Source organism: Ranitomeya variabilis, chromosome 4 (assembly GCF_051348905.1).
Source record: "Ranitomeya variabilis isolate aRanVar5 chromosome 4, aRanVar5.hap1, whole genome shotgun sequence".
NCBI classification, from domain to species: domain Eukaryota; kingdom Metazoa; phylum Chordata; class Amphibia; order Anura; family Dendrobatidae; genus Ranitomeya; species Ranitomeya variabilis.
Genome location: NC_135235.1, coordinates 656,817,547 through 656,840,470, shown reverse-complemented (window position 1 = coordinate 656,840,470; position 22,924 = coordinate 656,817,547). Strand labels below are relative to the sequence as shown.

Below are 22,924 nucleotides of genomic sequence, written 5' to 3'. Positions count from 1 at the left end.
CTTTCGCCCCAAAATAAAAAAAAAAATAAAAATCAAACCTACACATATTTGGTATCGCCGCTTTCAGAATCGCCCGATCTATCAATAAAAAAAGGATTAACCTGATCGCTAAACGGTGTAGCGAGAAAAAAATAGAAATGTCAGAATTTTGGTCACTGCGACATTGCATTAACATGCAATAACGGGCGATAAAAAGAACGTATCTGCACAAAAGTGATATAGTTAAAAATGACAGGTCGTCGCGCAAAAAATAAGCCCTCACCCAACCAGAGACTGCGAAAAATGGAGATGCTACGGATCTGGGAAAATTGCAGAATTTTTTTATTTATTTATTTTTTTTACCAAACTTTGGAATTTTACTTCACCACTTAGATAAAAAAAATAACCTAGACATGTTTGGTGTCTATGAACTCGGTATGAAAAAAATTACTTTTTTGCAATTTCATCTCACTTGGAATTTTTTTCCCGTTTTCTAGCACACGACATGCTAAAACCAATGAAGTCGTTCAAAAGTACAACTCGTCCCGCAAAAAATAAGCCCTCACCCCTGGCCATATTGACGGAAAAATAAAAAAGTTATGGCTCTGGGAAGGAGGGGCGTGAAAAACGAAAACTGAAAAAAGCCTCGAGACATACAGTCGTGGAGACTCGGACATGGTTTTCGAGCACGCCGGAGACACTCAGCACAAGAGCATGCTCGGGTAACACCGTATAGGAGCACGTTCCCTCATCACTACTCCTGACCCCACACATACACTTCCCCTCATCCAGCACCATGACAACCAGCACAGCAGAGTCCTGCATACACTGAGGCTCCTGATCATGTGACCCTGACTCCTCCCCTCCTGTGACCTCATCACAGGTCCCGTGCACAGAACAGCCATATATGTGGCTGTGGAGGTAGGTGGAGACATTAACCCCTTCAGTACTAATTCTAGGTGGTTCGGCTCTTTTGGACCCCTATGTAATGTGTGTTCTCCATCAGGTAATCACATATGTTTTGTAAAATCCCCATATTCTGATGCAGTCCTTCCCCCTCAGGCAGCCATTGCTGAGCATTCTCCTTAGGGTGGGCTTTCAGCTCTATGTGAATATGGCCATGTCATCCCCAGTGAGAGCCCAGAGTTACAACGGCTGATAACAGACAAAGCTCCTTCAGGTTCGGCAGTTCTATACCAGATTCAGCCTTCTTCATCAGGTTCCTCTGTTCTCCGTCAGGTTCTGCCATTCTATACCAGTTTCTGCCATTCTCCACCAGATTTGGCTGTTCTCCTTCAGGTTCAACTGTTCTATACCAGATTCGGCCGTTCGTCATCAGGTTCGGCCATTGTCCAACCAGGTTCATCCGTTCTCCATCAGGATCTGCTGTCATCCGTCAGTTTCTGATGTTCTCCATCAGGTTTGGCCGTTTTCCTTCAAGTTCGGCCGTTGTTCAAGTTTGGCTGTTCTCCGTCAGGTTCGGCCGATCTCCATCAGGTTCAGCAGTTCTCCACTAGATTCAGACGTTCTCATTCAGGTTCAGCCATTCTCCATCAGGTTTGGACGTTCTTCATCACGTTCGTCCGTTCTCCTTCAGGTTCAGCCGATCTAAACAATATTCAGCCGTTCTTCATCCGGTTCAACCATTGTCCACCAGGTTCAGCCGTTCTCCATCAGGTTCTGCCGTCCTCCGTCAGTTTCTGACGTTCTCCTTCAAGTTTGGCCATTCTCCCTTAGGTTTGGCCATTCTCCAACAGGTTTGGCCATTCTCCATCAATTTCGGCCGTTCTCTGTCAGGTTCGGCCATTCTCTGTCAGGTTCGGCCATTCTCTGTCAGTTTCGGCCATTCTCTGTCAGATTCGGTCGTTCTCTGTCAGGTTTGGCCATTCTCCATCAGGTTCAGCTGTTGTCCACCAGGTTCGGCCGTTCTCCATCAGGTTCAGCCGTTCTCCACCACATTCAGCCGTTGTCCTTCAGATTCAGCCGTTCTCAACCAGATTCGGCCTTTCTCCATCAGGTTCGCCATTCTCTGTCAGGTTCGGCTGTTCTATACCAGATTCAGACGTTCTCCATCAGGTTCAGCCGTTGTTGTAACGCTCGCCCCCAGACTGGTTGGTCCGGGGGTGTGGACCCACTGGACCACAGACCAGACTTCCCTGGAAGGGGTTTAACTAAGTAGCTTCCTAGGTGTTCGCTGGAGCCTCTGATGGTGAGGTCAGACTTGTGCGGCAGGTAGCTACCAGGTACCACTCCAGGGTGGTGTCTGGCTGTGGATGCTGATCCCACCGGGGAACAGGACACAGGCAGTCACGGCTGTGACACTGACTGACAGACGGATATGGCAGAGACACGGGCTGACGCACAGATACAGCAGAGGCCCTGACGGGCAGACTGGCTTGATGGAGACACAGGCAGGCGGGCATGGCTGGCACTGTGGCAGACATGCGGTCACGGCTGGCACTCAGGCAGGACAGGAGGACTGAACTGGAACACTGGCAGGGCCGGTATGGACCGGTATACAGACAGGCACAGCAAGTACTTAGGAACAGGTAGGGACCTGTTCCAACAGGAGGAACGGAGGAAGGGAAAGACCGCAAGAGCGGAAGCAAAGCAGAAGCACCGGAGGAGGAGCCAAGGGCAGGAGCCGGAGCCAAAAACACACACAGGAGGTGGAGCCAAGAGCGGGAGGTGGAGTAAAGTACAGAAATGCAGGAGGTGGAGACAAGAGCGGGAGGCGTAGTGAAGTACAGAGAAGGAGAAGACAGAGAAGGAGAAGGCGGAGCTAAGAGCAGAGACGCAGAAACGGAGCAAGGTAGAACCGCAAGGAACAGAGCCGCAGTGTGATAGCTGAGTAAGGCCACAGAGTGCAGAGCAAAGCCACAGAATGCAGAGCTGAGTGTAGAGCAAAGCTAGACACAGTGCAGAGCCAGGAGCAGAGCGGAGCAGGACACGGAGTGCAGAACCAAGAGAAGAGCAGAGCAAGACACAGAGGGCAGAGCCGAGATCAGAGCAGACACAGAGGGCAGAGCCGAGAGCACAGCAAGACACGGAGGGCAGAGCTGAAAGCGGAGCAGAGCAAGACACAGGGCAGAGCAAGACACAGAGTACGCACAGCAGAGTGGAAATGGTTAACAAGCAAGGAGACAACAGGAACGGACATAGACCAGAGTTCAGACAGGAACAGACACAGATACTAGAACTGGACATGGATACAGACCTGCGGATTGCAGGCCACAGAGTCAGACACAGAAGTAACGGAACACAGATTCAGACCAGGGTACGACGCCCCACTGGGTGACGGACACAGAACACAGACCAGGGTACAATGCCCCACTGGGTGGCCGGAACACAGACTCAGACCAGGGTATGACCCCCCAGTGGGTGTTGAACACAGATCAGGGTACAACGCCCCACTGGGTGGCAGACACAGAGACAGAACCAGACGCCTCAGCAGCAAAGTACTGACAGAGGAAGTAAGTTTGCTCAGGCATCCTCCAATGGGTGAGGACGCCTTAAGATTCAGAGGCCTCTAGGCTATTGGCCAGGAACACCTTAGGGAGGACCTCATAGTCTGAATAAGAATCCGGATTTTCCAGCGCCGCCCCCCCTATGCACACAGCCAGAAAGTGTACACAGAGCAAGCGGCCATGGAGCAAACAGCATGGAGCCGGCAGCAGACAGATCTCACAGCATGGCATAGGGTGAGTGAGCTGATGTATCAGGCAGGTGGGGGATGGAAGGCCATGCAGTGATGCCGGCAGGGTTGTTACAGTTGTCCACCAGGTTCAGCCGTTCTCCATCAGGTTTGGCCGTTCTCCCTCAGGTTCATCTGTTCTTGATCAGGTGCCGCCGTTCTCCACCAGTCGGACCTTCTCTCTGGATTATTTACAATTTGGTGCAGAAATAGTTGGACAGTGGTTGAATCTTCATGATTTCAGCTCTGCAGGCCACGATTTTAGATGTAAAATGAAGCAGCTGAGATGCCATTGAAGTGGAGACTTTCAGGTGTAATTAAAGGGGTTGAACAAAAATCTCCTGTGAAACGTTTAGGAATTGCAGCCATTTTCCTACAAAGCTGCTTCATTTCAGGGGGTCAAAAGTAATTGGACAAAGTAACTTTACTATAAATAAAATGTCCATTTTTAATACTCTGTATAGAATTCTCTGCAGGTAATCATTGCTTAAGGGCTGGAATCCATGGATGTCACCAAACGCTGGGTCTCCTCCTCTGTGAGGCCTTGCCGGTCTTTACTGTGGTTACTTCAGTCTTTGCTTGTTTGTGGGTCTTTCTGCCTTAAATTTTGACTTAATCATGTGAAATACAGCTCGATGATGTCGAGATGTGGTGATGACTCGGCCATTGCGGAATATTCCACTTATCTAATCTCCGCACAAGATACAGTCACCATATCTAATTGCATTCTGTGTGGTAGACTCTGCTTAGTCCTGTGTCTATCCCTCATAAGGTATACACTACACAGAGCTGCATATCTATAAGGGCATGACACTGTCCATGTATTAAATCCCTGTGAATTATATAGTCCGTGTATGTAATCCCATCCTGTCTTAGGCTACTTTCACACTAGCGTGGGACGACGCACGACGAATTGCGTCGTTGCGACGTACTGACGCAAGCAGTGGAAGCGCCGCACAACGGGGGCAGCGGATGCTGTTTTTCAACGCATCCGCTGCCCCATTGTGATGTGCGGGGATGCGGGGGCGGAGTTCCGGCCGCGCATGCGCGGTCAGAAAAGACAGTCTCGACGCACCAAAAAATGTTACATGCCGCGTTTTTTGGTGGCGACGGACCGACGCAACCGTCGCATGACGGTTGCGACGTGTGGCAATGCGTCGCACTGCGTCGCTAATGCAAGTCTATGTAGAAAAAACGCATCCTGCAAGCACTTTTGCAGGATGCGTTTTTTCTATAAAACGACGCATAGCGACGTGCAGTGCACGACGCTAGTGTGAAAGTAGCCTTATACACTCCGCTGAACTCGGTGTCTAATCCCATAAAATGTGATATACTACACTGAGCCCAGTATCTAAACCCAGCGTGTGATACAGCGAGCAGCACCAACTAACAGAAGCGGTGCTGCCAGCCATCCTCAGTGACTGTCCACATCTCAGTATCACTTTGCAGTCACAACCAGTAATATCTCCGCTCTGTGATTTTAAACTTGATCCTTCCTTATCCTTTTACAAACGCCAAGAAGGGGAGGAGTGATATCAGCCATGCATGGGCAAATCCTGGTTACATTTACAGCGATCATAGTGCAAGCTAGCAGTAAACTAGGTTTTCATGTACCACAAATGTGCCAGACCCTGCTGTCGCCTGTGATGCATCTGAGATCCGAAGATCAGAGAGATTAGCTTATCACCGGTCCTCTTTGGAGTCTGCACACCCATTCACATGACTGGTAGAGATTTATTAATTCTTATGGTATGGAATGGGTTAAGAGTTCCTGGTTTAAATCTGTTGAGATGCCACTTGGCTTTTTGTCTTAGCTGCTGCTCTTTGAGACCACTCCCCTTCATTATTCAAACCCACTCCTGACTTCCTCTCATGCCAGTAATAGAGTTTCTATTCAAAACCTGACTTCTCTGGAGAAAGGTGTTCCTGGAGAAGCTGTTGTGTCTTCCATTGAAGCTGTGGAGTTCTATTTGTGTGTTTTCCCCTGCTTGTCTCCTTCTCTTTGATGTCTTGTCATAGTAGTAAGACCAGTGTCTTGCTGCCCATCTCATTAGCCAGGGCAAAGCCCAGGGTCACCAACTGTGCATGGGGGGAAGGACCCATTTAGGGTGATAGGGAGCGCAGGGTTCAGCATTCAGCGCAGAGTCAACATCTCCCCCTCTCCCTATCATCAGGGCCCTCCTTTTCCTGTTTCCCCCTCTCCCTTTGCGCCACTCACCATGCATCTCTCTACTCTGCCATGACATTATTGTTGGTCCCATTTTCTCAAGATCCCAACATGGATGCAGTTGCAGCTCTTGCAATACAAATGCAGACTGTGTCTCTAGAAGTAAAAGATCTGTGTTTATTAGTTATGCAACAGCAGCAACAGACCTCAGGTCTGGTGGTCTCGTCTGTCAACCTACCTGAACCCAAGCAGTGGGACAAGTTTGCGCTGTTTAAGCCTGTAAACTTTTTTTCAGGCTGCAACCTCATTCTTCTGATAGTGAAGAACATTGGGTAAAGATTGTGATTTCCTTACTTAAATGGAATCCTCAATCTTGGGCCTTTTCCCTTTCGGCATTCATTGTTGGAAAAAGTCTGCATTCCTTAGAGCTGTGGACTCTAGTCTATAGCCAGCTTCTCACAACGGCCATATTGTTTCTCTAGAATGTTTCTGGGGAAAACTGGCTGACAGCGTATATACAGTCGTGCCCCTACATTGCTACACAATTCCTATGGGCAACTTGTGAGCAGGTCATACTTGGGTACTACCCTTGTAAGGGCAGGAGCAATGCAGGGGCATGACATGGAGTATTAGGGAAAAAGTAACTTCAACCTCCACCCTCCTCTGTAATCATTGTTCCTGTCCTGCTCCTGTCTTGTGCACCTGACACAGAAAGAAAACTGTGTTGTTGAGATCAAACCAAATTTTTATATGAGCACTGGTTACTTTGAGCACTAGCACTTTATGTATTGTTTTGGTTATTATGTATATACAGTACAGACCAAAAGTTTGAACACACCTCATTTAAAAAATTTTCTGTATTTTCATGACTATGAAAATTGTACATTCACACTGAAGGCATCAAAACTATGAATTAACACATGTGGAATTATATACTTAACAAAAAAGTGTAAAACAACTGAAATTATGTCTTATATTCTAGGTTCTTCAAAGTAGCCACCTTTTGCTTTGATGGCTGCTTTGCACACTCTTGGCATTCTCTTGATGAGCTTCAAGAGGTAGTCACCGGGAATGGTTTTCACTTCACAGGTGTGCCCTGTCAGGTTTAATAAGTGGGATTTCTTGCCTTATAAATGGGGTTGGGACCATCAGTTGTGTTGTGCAGAAACCTGGTGAATACACAGCTAGACTGTTAGAATTTGTATTATGGCAAGAAAAAAGCAGCTAAGTAAATAAAAATGAGTGGCCATCATTACTTTAAGAAATGAAGTCAGTCAGTCCGAAAAATTGGGAAAACTTTGAAAGTGTCCCCAAGTGCAGTGGCAAAAACCATCAAGCGCTACAAAGAAACTGGCTCACATGAGGACCGCCCCAGGAAAGGAAGACCAAGAGTCACCTCTGCTTCTGAGGATAAGTTTATCCGAGTCACCAGCCTCAGAAATTGCACGTTAACATGAGCTCAGATTAGAGACCAGGTCAATGCCACACAGAGTTATAGCAGCAGACACATCTCTATGTCACACTCATGTCCTGACTGGTGGGCGTGAGCTCGGGGGGTTTGTGGCCCCACTGGGCCACAAACCAGACTACCCTGGAAGGGGCGTGACTGACAGCTGCCTGGGTTTTCGCTGGAGCCTCTGATGGTGAGGTCAGGCTTGTGCAGCAGGCAGCTGCCAGCTGCTACTCCAGGGTGGTGTCTGGCTGTGGCTGTTGATCCCACTTGGGAGACAGGAACACTAGGACAGGTGCGGGCGACTGGCAGATGAGCACTGCTGAAACTTGGACGAGTAGGCAAGCAGGCACGGCAGAGAACACAGGGCTGGCAGGCACGGCAGAGAACACAGGGCTGGCAGGCACGGCACAGAATACAGGGCTGGCAGGAACGGCAGAGAACACAGGGCTGGCAGGAACGGCAGAGAACACAACTGGCAGGCACGGCAGAGAACACATGGCTAGCAGGCACGGCAGAGAACACAGGGCTGGCAGGCACGGCAGAGAACACAGGGCTGGCAGGCATGGCAGAGAATACAGGGCTGGCTGGAACGGCAGAGAACACGGCTGGCAGGAACGGCAGAGAACACAGGGCTGGCAGGAACGGTGTATGAAGGTGTGGTGTATGAAGGAACAGGTAGGGACCTGTTCACACAGGAGATGCAGGTACGGAAACAAGCCAGAAGGAAAGGAGAATGAAGGAACAGGTTGGGACCTGTTCACACAGGAAGAGAACCGCAAGGCTGCGGATAGGAGTGGAAGAGCAGCAACAAAAGCTAAGCAGAGCGGAACCACAAGGAATGCGGAGAAGAGCTGCAGCAAGAGATTTCTGCAGAAGCTAACCAGAGCGGAACCGCAAGGAATGCGGAGAGGAGCTGCAGCAAGAGATTTCTGCAGAAGCTAACCAGAGCGGAACCGCAAGGAATGCGGAGAGGAGCTGCAGCAAGAGATTACTGCAGAAGCTAAGCAGAGCGGAGCCACAAGGAATGTGGAGAGGAGCTGCAGCAAGAGATTCCTGCAGCAACAGGAGCAGAGCAGAGTAGAACGGAGCAGAATCGCAGGAGTGCGGAGCAGAGGTAAAGCTGCAACAGAGCAGAGCACAGTCAAAGTCACAAGAGCCGGAAGAGTGCAGAGCATAAGCAAACAGAACGCAAAGAAAGACACAACAGGGAAGGAAGCCACAGACAAGGAGACAGAGGTAGGACAAAGTTCAGACAAGGTAATGGAACAAGACAAGGTACAAGAACAAAGACACAGGGACCAGGATATTCTGCCTCCTGGAGGGTGGACAAACAAGATCAAGGCAAGGCAAGGAGAAGAGCCTCTAGAGAGGGAGTAACACAGAGCAAGGCCTGGCAACTCAGAAGCTAAACACCAACTGAGCTAACACATTGCACAGGCCCAGTCCACTGGGTAGAGCTGCACTAAATACTGGAGGCCTCTTGGTAATTGGTCAGGAACAGATTAGACAGGTGCACCTGATTCCTATAAGAACCAGAAAGTTGAGGCGCCGCCCCCCTATTCACACAGCCAGGAGGCGTGCAGAGAGCAGAAGCACAGAATATGGAGCTGGCAAGAAACAGAAACTACATCATGACCTGCAGCAGTGGGTAAGATAGTGTGAGAGATGAGAGGCCATGCCGTGATGCCAGCAGAGTTTTTACACTCTACAACAACTGTTAAGAGGAGACTTTGTGCAGCAGGCCTTCATGGTAAAATAGCTGCTAGAAAACCACTGCTAAGGACAGGTAACAAGCAGAAGAGACTTGTTTGGGCTAAAGAACACAAGGAATGGACATTAGGCCAGTGGAAATCTGTGCTTTGGTCTGATGAGTCCAAATTTGAGATCTTTGGTTACAACCACCGTGTCTTTGTGCGACGCAGAAAAGGTGAACGGATGTACTCTGCATGCCTAGTTCCCACCGTGAAGCATGGAGGAGGAGGTGTGATGGTGTGGGGGTGCTTTGCTGGTGACACTGTTGGGGATTTATTCAAAATTGAAGGCATACTGAACCAGCATGGCTACCACAGCATCTTGCAGCGGCATGCTATTCCATCCGGATTGCGTTTAGTTGGACCATCATTTATTTTTCAACAGGACAATGACCCCAAACACACCTCCAGGCTGTGTAAGGACTATTTGACCAAGTAGGAGAGTGATGGGGTGCTACGCCACATGACCTGGCCTCCACAGTCACCAGAACTGAACCCAATCAAGATGGTTTGGGGTGAGCTGGACCGCAGAGTGAAGGGCCAACAAGTTCTTACCATCTCTGGGAACTCCTTCAAGATTGTTGGAAAACCATTCCCGGTGACTACCTCTTGAAGCTCATCAAGAGAATGCCAAGAGTATGCACAGCTGTCATCATAGCAAAAGGTGACTACTTTGAAGAACCTAGAATATCAGACATAATTTCAGTTGTTTCACACTTTTTTGTTAAGTATATAATTCCACATGTGTTAATTCATAGTTTTGATGCCTTCAGTGTGAATGTACAATTTTCATAGTCATGAAAATACAGAAAAATCTTTAAATGAGAAGATGTGTTCAAACTTTTGGTCTGTACTGTACATGTTTCCCCTTATTATCTTAAGTAATTGTATTATTACTCAGGATTCCTTATGATTTTATATCAGCTCCTCTTCTTCCCATTCAGGTCCTCTAATATTGGATCCTCTCAGTGGAGATCTTCTATATAAGAACATTTTCCGGACTGATCAGTCTAGGATGGATAGCATCAGGGACAAGATGGCAGAGAGGATATTACACCTCACCCTAGAGATCCTTTTCTGGCTTACTGGCGAGGTTAGAGATTCTGATGACGTCACATTACATCATTCTTATCTATGGGAATAACAGATGGACAGAACTGGAGACGTGAGGACTCTGGAAATGTCTGTAGTGAGATTTATTAATGTTTTTCTCCATAACCAGGATTACAAAGTAGTGAAGAAGACCTCTAGTGAGCGCTGTCTGGACCCTGTCTCTGATGGTTGGGGAAGACCCCTGAGCCCAATTACAGGGCCTCCACCTCACCCCCTGATCCGTGAGGACATCAATGACCAGAAGATCCTAGAACTCTCCTACAAGATGATTGAGCTGCTGACTAGAGAGGTGACACTGCTGGGAATGCTGGGACATTATACAGTAACGCTATGAAGGGATCGGGGGGATGACGGTATCATTGTATGTGTCAGGTTCCTATTAGGTGTCAGGATGTTGCCGTTTATTTCTCCATGGAGGAGTGGGAGTATTTACAAAGACACAAAGATCTGTACAAGGACATCGTGATGGAGGTTCCCCAGCCCCTCACATCACCAGGTAATAGAAAGGATTAAATACACACGGCCTATATCTGTATGTAAAGAAATAATACATTCCCTTTATGTGTTTCCTCCAGATCTATCCAGTAAGAGGACAACACCAGACAGATGTCCCCGTCCTCTTCTTCCACAGAACTGTAAACAAGAAAATCCCAATGTTCCTCAGGATCATCAGGTAGATGGAGAGAAGGTGTCATGAGATCTCCCCTATGATGTGTAGATGGCTGTGAAGGTCTTGTGCTCAGTCTTGTTGTATCCACCAGTATTATATGTTTTATACTTGTGTAATGAGAACAGTGGAGATGGCAGGATTAGAGCTGATCATAGATGTGACTTCTCCATCTATCTGTGACTTTTACAATATTTTTTTCAGGATAAAGATCTGAGCCATATTAATACTACAGAGACATATGTGAGGGGTGATGAGTGGTGTAAAGTGGAGATTTCTACAGATAGCTGCCCAGGTGAGTAGTAACCACTAAATGCAGGAAAGTCACAGATTCTCCTCAGTCACTGGATGGGGCTATCTTATCTCTGGTGTAGTCTGCACATATCACAATCCAGCAGTCACTTTTCTCCTGCTAAATGAAAACTGCCCCCATTACATTGGGCATTAGAATTCCTTCTGTTGGAGTGAGACGTGTTCTGGCCAGAGCTTACAGCCCGGAGAATGCACCCTACTAGCTGGAATAAGAAGATGTTAACCCTTACCTTCCAGGATCTCTAAGCTGCAAATCCAAATGACAGCGTACGTAGAATGTGCCGATAACATAGAAAATCATGTGAACAAAAAATATAATCTGTATGGTGGGCCTTGCGTTTATGATGAGACACCAGTCCAAGTCCTTTTTATTTATATGCTGAAGTGTAAACAGTAGACACACAAACCTAAGAAATGAGAAAAATATGATAATTGTATTATTTCTTTCTTTTTCTCTTTAAACGCTTCCCTGATACCCATTCCCCCATTCAGAGGAGAGAAAAGAAGAGAAAACTCTTCAATCAATAATTGTTTACCCATATTTCGTGAACTCTTTGCTTCTACTTATCCCAGGAATTAATTTATCGTGACATGTAACTTGGCCCAAGCTGTTGTTAGAAATATACAGCTCTGGCAAAAATTAAGAGACAACTGCAAAATTTTCAGTTTGTTTGATTTTTCTCTTTATAGGTATATTTTTGTAAACTACTGACAACATGCCTCCGAAGTTCCAAACAATAAATTTTGTATTTATTTTCTGAAAATGAGAAATGGTCAAAATAACAAAAAAATGCATTGCTTGCAGACCTCAGATAATGCAAAAAAACCAAGTTCATAATCATTTAGAAACAACAATACTAATGTTTTAACTCAGGAAGAGTTCAGAAATCAATATTTTGTGGAATAATCCTGATTTTTAATCACAGCTTTCATGCGTCTTGGCATGCATTCCACCAGTCTTTCACACTGCTCCTGGTGCAAAAATTTAAGCTGTTCTTCTTTGTTTGATGACTTGTGACTATCCATCTTCCTCTTGATTACATTCCAGAGGTTTTCAATGGGGTTCAGGTCTGGAGATTGGGCTGCCCATGACAGGGATTTGATATGGTGGTCCTTCATCCACACCTTGATTGACCAAGCTGTGTGGCATCGTGCATTGTCCTGCTGGAAAAAAAACAGTCCTCAGAGTGGGGAAACATTGCCTGAGCAGAAGGAATCAACTGTTTTTACAGGATAACTTTATATGCGGCTTGATTCATACATCCTTCGCAAAGATTAACCTGCCCAATTCCAGCCTTGCTGAAGCATCCCCAGATCATCACCGATCCTCCACCAAATTTCACAGTGGGAGCAAGAAACTGGGGCTTATACGCCTCTCCAGGTCTCCATCTAACCATTAGACGAACAGGTGTTGGGCAAAGCTGAAAATTAAGACTCATCAGATAAGATTACCTTACTCCAGTCCTCTATTGTCCAATCCTTATGGTCTTGGGCAAACTTCAGCCTGGCTCTCCTTTGCTTCTCATTGATGAAAGGCTTTTTTTTTTAGCTGTACATGACTTGAGTCCTGCCTCTAGGAGCCTGTTACGAACTGTTCTTGCCGTGCACTTCACTCCAGCTGCCATTTGCCATTCCTTTTGTAGGTCACTTGATGTTATCCTGCGGTGTCTGAGTGACATTTGAATAAGACGATGGTCAGTGGAGAGTCGCCCTCTGCCGGTCTGTAGCTTTGTTGTCCCCAATGTCTGCTTCTTGACCTTGTTGTAATTGACTACCATCTTAGAAATTTTAAGGATGGAGGCAACATGACGCTCACTGTGTCCCTCTGCTAGTAAACCCAGAATTGAGCCCTTCTTTTCCTCACTCAAGACTTTTCTTTTCAGCTCCTTTGGCATGGTTAAAAGTTATTTTTTCATTCCTATTACTTTGGGGATATTACTAGCACTTGTTTTGCCATCCAGCTTGTCCTATTGCAAGAGGATTGTGAACACCACAGCAGGGTTTTTTTATACTTTCCTTCGTTAAATAACATTTGGTTCAGGTGATCACCTAATCAGAAGCACATTAAGTAGAATGAGGTGTACTCCGGTTGGAATTCAACTGACACTGGAATGGAATGTCTGTCAGACATGTAGAGAAGCTGATTTTTATAAAACTGTGCAGTGGTCTCTTAATTTTTGCCTGAGCTGTATATTTTTTTAGAAGTTATCCAGTCCTTAAAAATAATTCCTCTTGCAGATAACAACCGTGAAGTAATTAGATCCTTAGTAGGACAATCCATCTTGACTCGTATAAAGAAAAGAAAATGACAAAACAATATTCAGCCTCTCAGCAACAAATGTGATAACTGGTTCCCAAAATTCCCAAAGGCTAGGTTCACACTGCGTTAACAGCAGCCCGTTCAGCACATACGTTAACGGGCTGCTGTTAACGCAAGTGCCGACTTGATAGATAGAGCATCTGCTAGCTCTATCTGCGCTAGCAGTGACGGACCCGGAAACGCTGCAGCCCGCGTTCCAGGGTCCGTCAATCAATGATGGCACATGGCTAGCACACGCCCATTGTGGGCGTACGCTAGCGATACGTCCGACATAGGAAGTAATGTCGGCGTTAACGAACTACGTTACACCGCGTTATGCCGGGGTGTAATGTAGTCCGTCTAACAGACGCCACTAGCGCAATGTGAACCCAGCCTAATTTACCAGCAGTCCCAATACATATGAGATAGATCTGATGCCTCTGAGTTACTCTTGGGATATTTAGAATATTTAATATATCAGATCTTCTGCATAAAAGCCGGGGATGGTGCAGCCTGTGAATAACCATAAATTTATGAAGGTACAGATGATTGACCTCGTGGAGACCAAAACATCCAACACTGCGGAGACACCATCACGTGTTTCTCAACGCAGTGATCCAGAACACTGCCCCAATATGCAAATGCATGTAGAGTAGCTGCGGAGACACCATCACGTGTTTCTCAACACAAGCAGTGAATAGCCAGGCCTTTCCCCGGGAAGGAAAAACCACGGGAAGGGCAGCATCCGATAAAGGAAAACATCCAATAAAGGAAAACCACCTATGCCAAGCATGGTATCCATCCACAGACGGCTGTTTCAGGGTTTTAGCCCCTCATCAGTGTGGAGTAGGAAACTGGCTATTAGGAGCAGTGCCTAGTAAAAAGGCTATGAAGGTACAGATGATTGACGTCGTGGAGACCAAAACATCCAACACTGCGGAGACACCATCACGTGTTTCTCAACACAGTGATCCAGAACACTGCCCCAATATGCAAATGCATGTAGAGTAGCTGCGGAGACACCATCACGTGTTTCTCAACGCAAGCAGTGAATAGCCAGGCCTTTCCCCGGGAAGGAAAAATCACGGGAAGGGCAGCATCCGATAAAGGAAAACATCCAATAAAGGAAAACCACCTATGCCAAGCATGGTATCCATCCACAGACAGCTGTTTCAGGGTTTTTGCCCCTCATCAGTTTCCTACTCCACACTGATGAGGGGTCTTGGTCTTCCCTTTCCCTGGTCAATTGGTCCGGGGCTGACCTCTCTCTGGGCAGAGGTCACTCAGCCATCAGCCAGTCTGTGCTTCATTTACTATAATGCAGCATTTCTGGTTGTGCCGCCGTGTCCCTCCATGGTGGGCTCTCGGTGTTACCAGCTTCCCCTGTCTATAATCCGGAGAAATTTCTGAGATAGAAGAAAGGGATGGAGCTACAAGATGGTGTGGAATTTGCACAGGTAAGTGCACTGTGTAATTATTGTATGGGCTAGGCTTCTGGGCTGATACTATCCACAAGATTTTATACCGAAGCTGGGCTTTAGGCTTCAGGTGCTGACGTTTTGTTTTAAGAACACGAGCTAGACCTTGGGCCTCCGAGCTAACGTTAGGCCACATGCCTGAGCGATGTCTCATCATTTGACTTCAGTTTGCTGCCTCATGTATTGGCCATTGCTAGTTGGTTGTTTTCATGGTTTTGCTGCTCAGGGCCTCATGATTGGTGGTTGAATAACACGCAAATATTTCCACTATTGTTTTACCAGATCAGGTTTAGTCTGACTACTTTATCTATTCGAGGGCATATGATTCAGCATATTATCTCCTATATGCACACTACTCTCCAGCTGCGCCTCATGGTGACTTAATTGACTCTTTCTGGTGGGGCTAGCCTGACAATTGAGATATACCATTCAAAGAGAATGTTTATCCTGAATTCACAGATGGATTACTCTTTTGATGCGTGGCTCTGGCCTCTTCTTATTAGAGCGCGGTTCTGGCCTCGTGCCTCATATCTCTGAGCGCAGGCTCTTACCACGTGCCTCATGCCTCTGGCTTCATACACCTCGCACCTCATACATATTTTACCTCCGGGTCTCTGGCCTCTAGCTGTGTGCCTCTGACCTCCGGACTTGTGTCTCTGACCTCTGGCCTTGGGCCTCGTGCTTCTGTGCTTGGGTCTCGTATACCTAGGGACTCTTAAACTCGGGACTCCGAGCCTCTAGCCTCGGCCCTCTCTGCCTCGAACCTTTCTGCCTCATATGCTTTATGTGTCCAGGCTTTGTGCCTCTGGCCTTACGCCTCGAGGCTCTTGCCTCGCACCTTATGTCTTTATCCTCAGTTACGGTTAGCGGGGCCTCATGCCTCTGAACCTGGATCCAGCTTCAATTGCCTCATTCTGTCGGACTTGGACCTTAATTGCCTCTGGATTCCATTTTATAGTAAATGCTTGAAGTGAAACATATGTCTATCGAGTTCGTCCTAGAACATGACATATTGATCCAGGGAAAGGAGTTAAAATCCAGTGGGGCAAATGCTAACTTCACCAGTGTGAGGAGCTTGCCTTCTTGTAAAGACTACTGAACCAATGGATGTAGAGCGTATTCCACGGCTCTAAGGGATACTGACTTTTTCCAGCATGGAGCACTGGTTACGTCAAACTTATCTACGTAGAGATTTATTTGATATTTGCTTGCTCGTCAGTTTAAGTGCACTTATTTCACCTGGAAAGTGTTCAGCCTGTGGAATCAATGTTTCCATTCAGTGACAGTAAGACGAGGAAGAGGTGCTGGCGGGATCCTATGTATACATAAGAAAAAGGTAAAGGTAAAAGCAATCATTCCATTTCTCTTGATGGTGTCTCAGAGGCCTAAATTGAGCCATTCTTTCATATATGACTGTATGTTGACTCTTGTTGTATGGTAATTTGTGAATGCATGCTGATTAAGTATTGCATCAGCTCACTGTAGTTTACTAACCTACACAATTTGGGATAAATACTCATGTTATTTGAACAAATAATCGAAAAAAATCGAACAATGAAGGATCACCTCCCCCACTGTCCTCCAATCCTGTTCTAAATGGGAGCTGTGGATATAAATAACCTCTGGCTTTCTCTGCCAAGAGACCATCTTCAGGAACAGCCCAAGGAACCATATTCTCCATCTGGTGAAATAAAGGTCTCTTCCTCTGCCCATCACTGATCCTACAAAGACGTTTGGAGAACCCCGGTTGGGACTGTACTATATGTGGGACTGTACTATAAACTGTCACGTCGTCCGATACTCACCTCTCTGATCGGCGCGCTCCCGACGCTGTCCCTCGCTGTCCTCCCTCCGTGTTCACTGGCTTTCGTCGCTTCGGCGCTGTCTCCTTGGCTTTGTCTCTGCCTCGTCCCTTCCATTATGTCTCTGTTATTCCTTCCTGCCCTGTGCCTCTGCCGCTCCCGTCAGTCCTTTGTCTTTGCCTTGTCTCTTTCATATTGTCTCTGTCATTTCTTCCAGCCTTGTGCCTTTGCCGCTTCCGTCAGCCCTGTGTCTCCACCGTTCCTGCCAGTCCTGTACCTCCGCCGTTCCTGCCAGTCCTGTGTTCCCTGTCGTTCCTGCCAGTCCAGTGATTCCTGCCAGCTCTGTGTTCTCCGCCGTGTCTCTTTCGTTTCCACCAGCACTTTGTCTCCGCCGTTCCTGCCTGCCCTGCGTTCTCTGCCGAACCTGTCAGTCCAGTGTCCCCTCCATTCTTGCCTGCCCTGTGTTCTCTGCCGTACCTGCCAGCCCAGTGTCCCTTCCGTTCCTGCCTGCTCCGAGTCTCTGTCTTTACCCTGTCTTGCCCTCTTCCTTGGCCAAGCCCTTAGTTGCCCCTTTGGCTCTGGCAGTTGTGGTTTTCATCCTCCTTGGGCCTGTTCCAAACATTCGCGGATTTTCCTCCCAGTATCGTGATACCGACTGTATGTTAGGAACTATCTTAAGGACTGCTGTTGCCGACTGGACCTTGACACACATGCTACGGTCATGATATATATCTTCTGGATGTGAGGAACTATCTTAAGGATTGTTTTTTCCATCTGGAGAGGGAGACATGTGATACGGTCGTTGTATGGAATATGGACTGTGACTATAGACCATACTGGTGGGAGATAGAAAAGCTGTGGGCCAACCAAACCTTGGGAGACATTGGGTATGGGAGGCAGTGGAACGATCGGCCCCAGGACGGGATCTTTTGGACTAGGGAAATTGCATTGTGACCATCTAACCGGAATTGCAGTAAGACTATGAATGTAAGGCGTAAAAAATAGTTGCATTGTTAACCTGCTTAGGTGATTATTACAATCCACAACCTCAGATCTTCACACCCATATTAGGGTAAAAGATCCTTTCTAACTCCACTCTTTCCGGGATCAATGTCCCATCACAGAATCAAGTGCCCATAACCTCTAATATTACATTCATCAAGAAAGGCATCCAGGCTCTCCTTATACTTTGTTGGGAATCAAACTTTACAGCATTATGTTACAGTAAAGAATCCATAGTCTAATTGCTCTTGTATTAAAGAATCCATATGCTCTGACAGTAATGATTTGCCCTCTGTGTTTGGCAAGAGACCCAATTTACCTGGATGTTGAGATTGGCACCTTGTCGCTGTTGCAGACTAAGAACAAAAAGATCAGTGCGAAGATCTTTTGCTGGTCCCTCATATATTTGCACATTGTAGTGGAAATACCTTTAGGCCATTGATCTACCAAGCTGGGTGAGCCCAAGTTTAATAATCTGTCTTGTTTACCAAGGAAAAAAAAATATGGAATCCAAAAAAATTGGGATTTACTGAGTGGATTTAGGACTTTTTTTAGACCATTCAAGTATGTTGTAAAAGCGACCCTTATAACAGAGGCCCTAGTGGTGGTGTCCGTACTTTATATAGAAAAAACTTGTTGACACGTTCCGTTTAATACATAAAGGTCTGCTATTTTTACTTTCAAGAGCCTGAAAGATATTTTCTCTGTAAATAATTCTACAAATGCCCATTGCATAAGAAGTGGTATGGGGGCTATCCATGGTTGAGTCTAAGATGCCAGAAAATAAAAGCCCCCTTTTATTACAAGAGTTAGTGAAGTTAACCTTTTTAAAAGCTAGAATATTTGTAATTTTTGGACTTTTGTGTTTTCCTTGTCTTCTTCCAAGACCCATAACTTTTTTTTTCTTGTCGACATAGACGTTTTTGTGGGACAAGTTGTAGTTTTGAATTACACAATTCCTTTAAAGGGAACCTGTCACCCCCAAAATCGAAGGTGAGCTAAGCCAACCAGCATCAGGGGCTTATCTACAGTATCCTGTAATGCTGTAGATAAGCCCCCGATGTATCCTGAAAGATGAGAAAAAGAGTTTAGATTATACTCACCCAGGGGCGGTCCTGGTTCGGTTCTGGTCCGATGAGTGTCGCGGTCCGGTCTGGGGCCTCCCATCTTCTTACGATGACATCCTCTTCTTGTATTCACCCTGTTGAGGGCAGAGCAAAGTACTGCAGTGCGCAGGCGCCGGGAAAGTTCAGAGAGGCCCGGCGCCTGTTCACTGCAGTACTTTGCTCTGCCCTCTGCCGGAGCCGCAGCGTGAATACAAGAAGAGGACGCCATCGTAAGAAGATGGGAGGCCCCGGACTGGACTGCGACACCCATTGGATCAGAATCGGACCGGGACCACCCCTGGGTGAGTATAATCTAACCTCTTTTTCTCATCTTTCAGGATACATCTGGGGCTTATCTACAGCATTACAGAATGCTGTAGATAAGCCCCTGATGCTGGTGGGCTTAGCTCACCTTCGATTTTGGGGGTGACAGGTTCCCTTTAACCATGTAATGAAATGAAAAACAGGAAAAAAAACTTCTAAGTACAACTTAATGTTGATAAATACAATGCTGCCATTATTTTGGGGTTTTGCTTTTACAATGTTAATTTTGCTGTAAAAATGGCTGGAGACATAATTGTTCACATCAGTCTCTTTACGACGATAGCAATGTTGATAGTTTGTTTATTTTTATATTTATGTAATGAAAAAAATTCTGAATAGTGTAAAAAAAAACCATTTTTTGTCTGTCTTGGCATTTTATGAGACCCATTTATTGGGTAACTTTTTATTGGCATCATTTTGGTCTGCATAATATTTTTTGCTGGTGTATTATTCCAGTAATAATAATAATCTTTATTTTTATATAGCGCTAACGTATTACGCAGCGCTTTACAGTTTACACACATTATCATTGCTGTCCCCGATGGGGCTCACAATATAAATTCCCTATCAGTATGTCTTTGGAATGAAACCGGAGTACCCGGAGGAAACCCGCGCAAACACGGAGAGAACATACAAACTCTTTGCAGATGTTGTCCAAGGTGGGATTAGAACCCAGGACTCCAGCGCTGCAAGGCTGCTGTGCTAACCACTGCGCCACCGTGCTGCCCTTAAACCAGTATCTGTTAGAACAAACAAACAGGGTTGAAAATCAGACTCTACATATTCATGCTCTAATGTTTGATTGTCAACTGTTTTTGTCTACATAACTTGCAATTTCTATGTATATTTTATAAATGTTATACAAATATATTTTTAAGAATATTTTATTCAAAACTAATAATTTTTATTCTTGGCAGATAACGGTACCTTGAGATCAGAGGAACAAGTGACTTCTGCAATTTTTAAATCAGAAGACCTTGAGATCACACAAGATATAACTGAAAAAAATGGCATTACTCCAGATATTTCATCATCCCTTCACAGTAGAGATCTATCATATGATTCTTTTAAACATGTACAAACTTCTGATTCATCACAGACTATTAAGAAAAATGAAAATCACGAAAGTGGCATTAAAAATCAAACTGCTCTTAGAGCAAAGAAACCATTGTCAAATTCAGAAAATAGAAATATTTTTTCCCTCAAAATGTCTATTGCTGCTCTAAAAAAAATTCAGACAAAGGAGAAAATATTTTTTTGTTCAGAGTGTGGGAAATATTTTAACCATAAATCAAAGCTTGTTAGACATGAGAGAATTCACACAGGAGAGAAGCCATATTCATGTTCAGAATGTGGAAAATATTATACAGATAAGTCAAGTCTTGTTAGACATCAAATATTTCACACAGGAGAGAAGCCCTTTTCATGTTCAGAATGTGGTAAATGTTTTTCAGAGAAATCAAGACTTGTTATACACCAGAGAATTCACACAGGGGAGAAGAAATATTCTTGTTCAGAATGTGGGAAATGTTTTCCAGTGAAATCACATCTTGTTATACACCAGAGAACTCACACTGGGGAGAAGCCGTTTTCATGTTCAGAATGTGGGAGATGTTTTAATCAGAAAACACATTTAGTTTGCCATCAGAGAACTCACACAGGGGAAAAACCTTTTTTATGTTCAGAATGTGGAAAATGTTTTGCTGAGAAATCAAGTCTTGTTTTACACCAGAAAACTCACACAGGAGAGAAGCCATATTCATGTTCAGAATGTGGGAATTGTTTTACTCGGAAACTTGATTTAGTTGTCCATCATAGAAGTCACACAGGGGTGAAACATTTTTCATGTTCAGAATGTGGGAAATGTTTTGCAGGTAAATCATGTTTAGTTAAACACCAGAGAATTCACACAGGAGAGAAGCCATATTCATGTTCAAAATGTGGGAAATGTTATACAGATAAATCAAGTCTTGTTAGGCATCAGATATTTCACACAGGAGAGAAACCATTTTCATGTTCAGAATGTGGGAAATGTTATGCAAATGAATCAAGTCTTGTTATTCATCAGAAAATTCACACAGGGGAAAAACCTTTTTCATGTTCAGAATGTGGGAAATGTTTTGCAGATAAATCAAATTTTGTTAGACATCAGAAATTTCACACAGGGGAGAAGCCATATTCATGTTCAGAATGTGGGAAATGTTTTAATCAGAAATCAGATTTAGTTGTGCATCTGAGAACTCACACAGGGGAGAAACCTTTTCCTTGTTCAGAATGTGGGAAATGTTTTTCAGAGAAATCAAGTCTTGTTATACACCAGAGAATTCACACAGGAAAGAAGCCCTTTTCATGTTCAAAATGTGGGAAATGTTTTAGTCAGAAATCACATTTAGTTGTCCATGAGCGAACTCACACAGGGGAGAAACCTTTTTCATGTTCAGAATGTGGGAAATGTTTTTCAGTTCAATCAAATCTTGTTAAACATCAGAAACTTCACATAGGGTAGAAACCATATTCAATGTTTAGAATGTGGGTAATATTTTAAACAGAAATCACTTTTAGTTGTCCATAAAGAAAACTCGCACAGGTTAGAATCTATATATTTTGACAAACTGTACAAGAAAATACATAATAGAGACAGTCAAAGTAACGGCAAATAAGTAAATGATAAAGATAAGCAAGTTAGAACTTGTATTAGAATTAAAATACACGCAGTTACTAATAGACATCTCGTATCTAAAAAGCAATATAACATTGAATATTTCATGTTGTTATTTATTTATATATTCACTATATAGACAAGAGTATTATGACCCCATCCACTGCGCCAAACCAGAGAAAAAATACCTAACATTTCTTCCTCCCTTTTTCTTAACTCCCAATCTCAGTGATCTGCCATTCATTACAGGTTCTCTAAATCCACAATCTTCGTGTCTGAACAAATGTCTTGAGTTTATGTATATTACAATAATAAACATATTAATGTTGTAAATTACTATTTACATCTATGATCCATTCCTTCTTTATAGGAACATCTCATGGGATCCATTTTAATCACTTTATGTGCTAAGTATAGTAGTTTTTCTTCATTGTTAGGAACTGATTCCCTTTTCTATACCCCAATACACATATCATGGATTTGACTTCAGTAGCCTTCCTCAATTGTCTCAATAACCTGACCCCCCCCCCCCCAAAAAAAAAAAATAATTATTATTTTTTACACTTTATAGCATAACAATAACATACGATGGGTTAATGTGACATTTGGGACACTCAGGGTCCCTTTTGTTATTCATCTTTGACAATATCTCTGGTATTAAATAAATCTTACTGTATGTACAATGAACAATTCCAAGATTCTAACCTTTGGATTTTTGTAAAACAAATTCTTAGGCCCAAGATTGTTAAGACTGATGTTTCATACACCAGTCTTAATGAGGAAGGTGCAGCAATAAGATCTACCAAATTCAATGAGACGGCACTTAAAGGGAACCTGTCACCACGTTTTTGGAAGATGGGATAAAAATAGCGTTAAATAGGGGCAGAGGTGGGCATTACATTAGTGTGTTTGTTATGCGTTTATTACCCACCTAAGTTGCCGAAATACCTTTGCAAAGTCTCCGTTTTCGCCTGTCAATCAGGCTGGTCTGGTCAAAAGGGCGTCTTGTCTTCCCCCAGATTTTGCGTAGTTTTCCGTTGGTGGCGTGGTGGTGTGCGCATGCCCAAAGTCCTGAATCCTCTGCCAGGGGATTTAAAAGAGCGCGCTGTTCGTTTTCA

General features: G+C 44.9%; 1 protein-coding gene across 2 annotated transcripts in view; it reads left to right on the top strand.

Moving 5' to 3' along the window:
• LOC143767464 (uncharacterized) overlaps window positions 1–22,623 on the top strand; it is a 74,228-nt gene extending 51,605 nt beyond the window's left edge. Inside the window, exons 2-7 of one of the 2 annotated variants that reach the window (XM_077255821.1) lie at window positions 9,989–10,137; window positions 10,267–10,446; window positions 10,530–10,653; window positions 10,733–10,830; window positions 11,029–11,119; window positions 20,065–22,623. In XM_077255821.1, coding sequence (XP_077111936.1) covers window positions 10,060–10,137; window positions 10,267–10,446; window positions 10,530–10,653; window positions 10,733–10,830; window positions 11,029–11,119; window positions 20,065–21,653 — 2,160 coding nt within the window. In that variant the 5' untranslated portion in view covers window positions 9,989–10,059 and the 3' untranslated portion in view covers window positions 21,654–22,623. The remainder of the gene's footprint in view (window positions 1–9,988; window positions 10,138–10,266; window positions 10,447–10,529; window positions 10,654–10,732; window positions 10,831–11,028; window positions 11,120–20,064) is intronic. The other variant, XM_077255820.1, reaches the window with a different exon arrangement.
• Window positions 22,624–22,924: the final 301 nt, after the last annotated feature.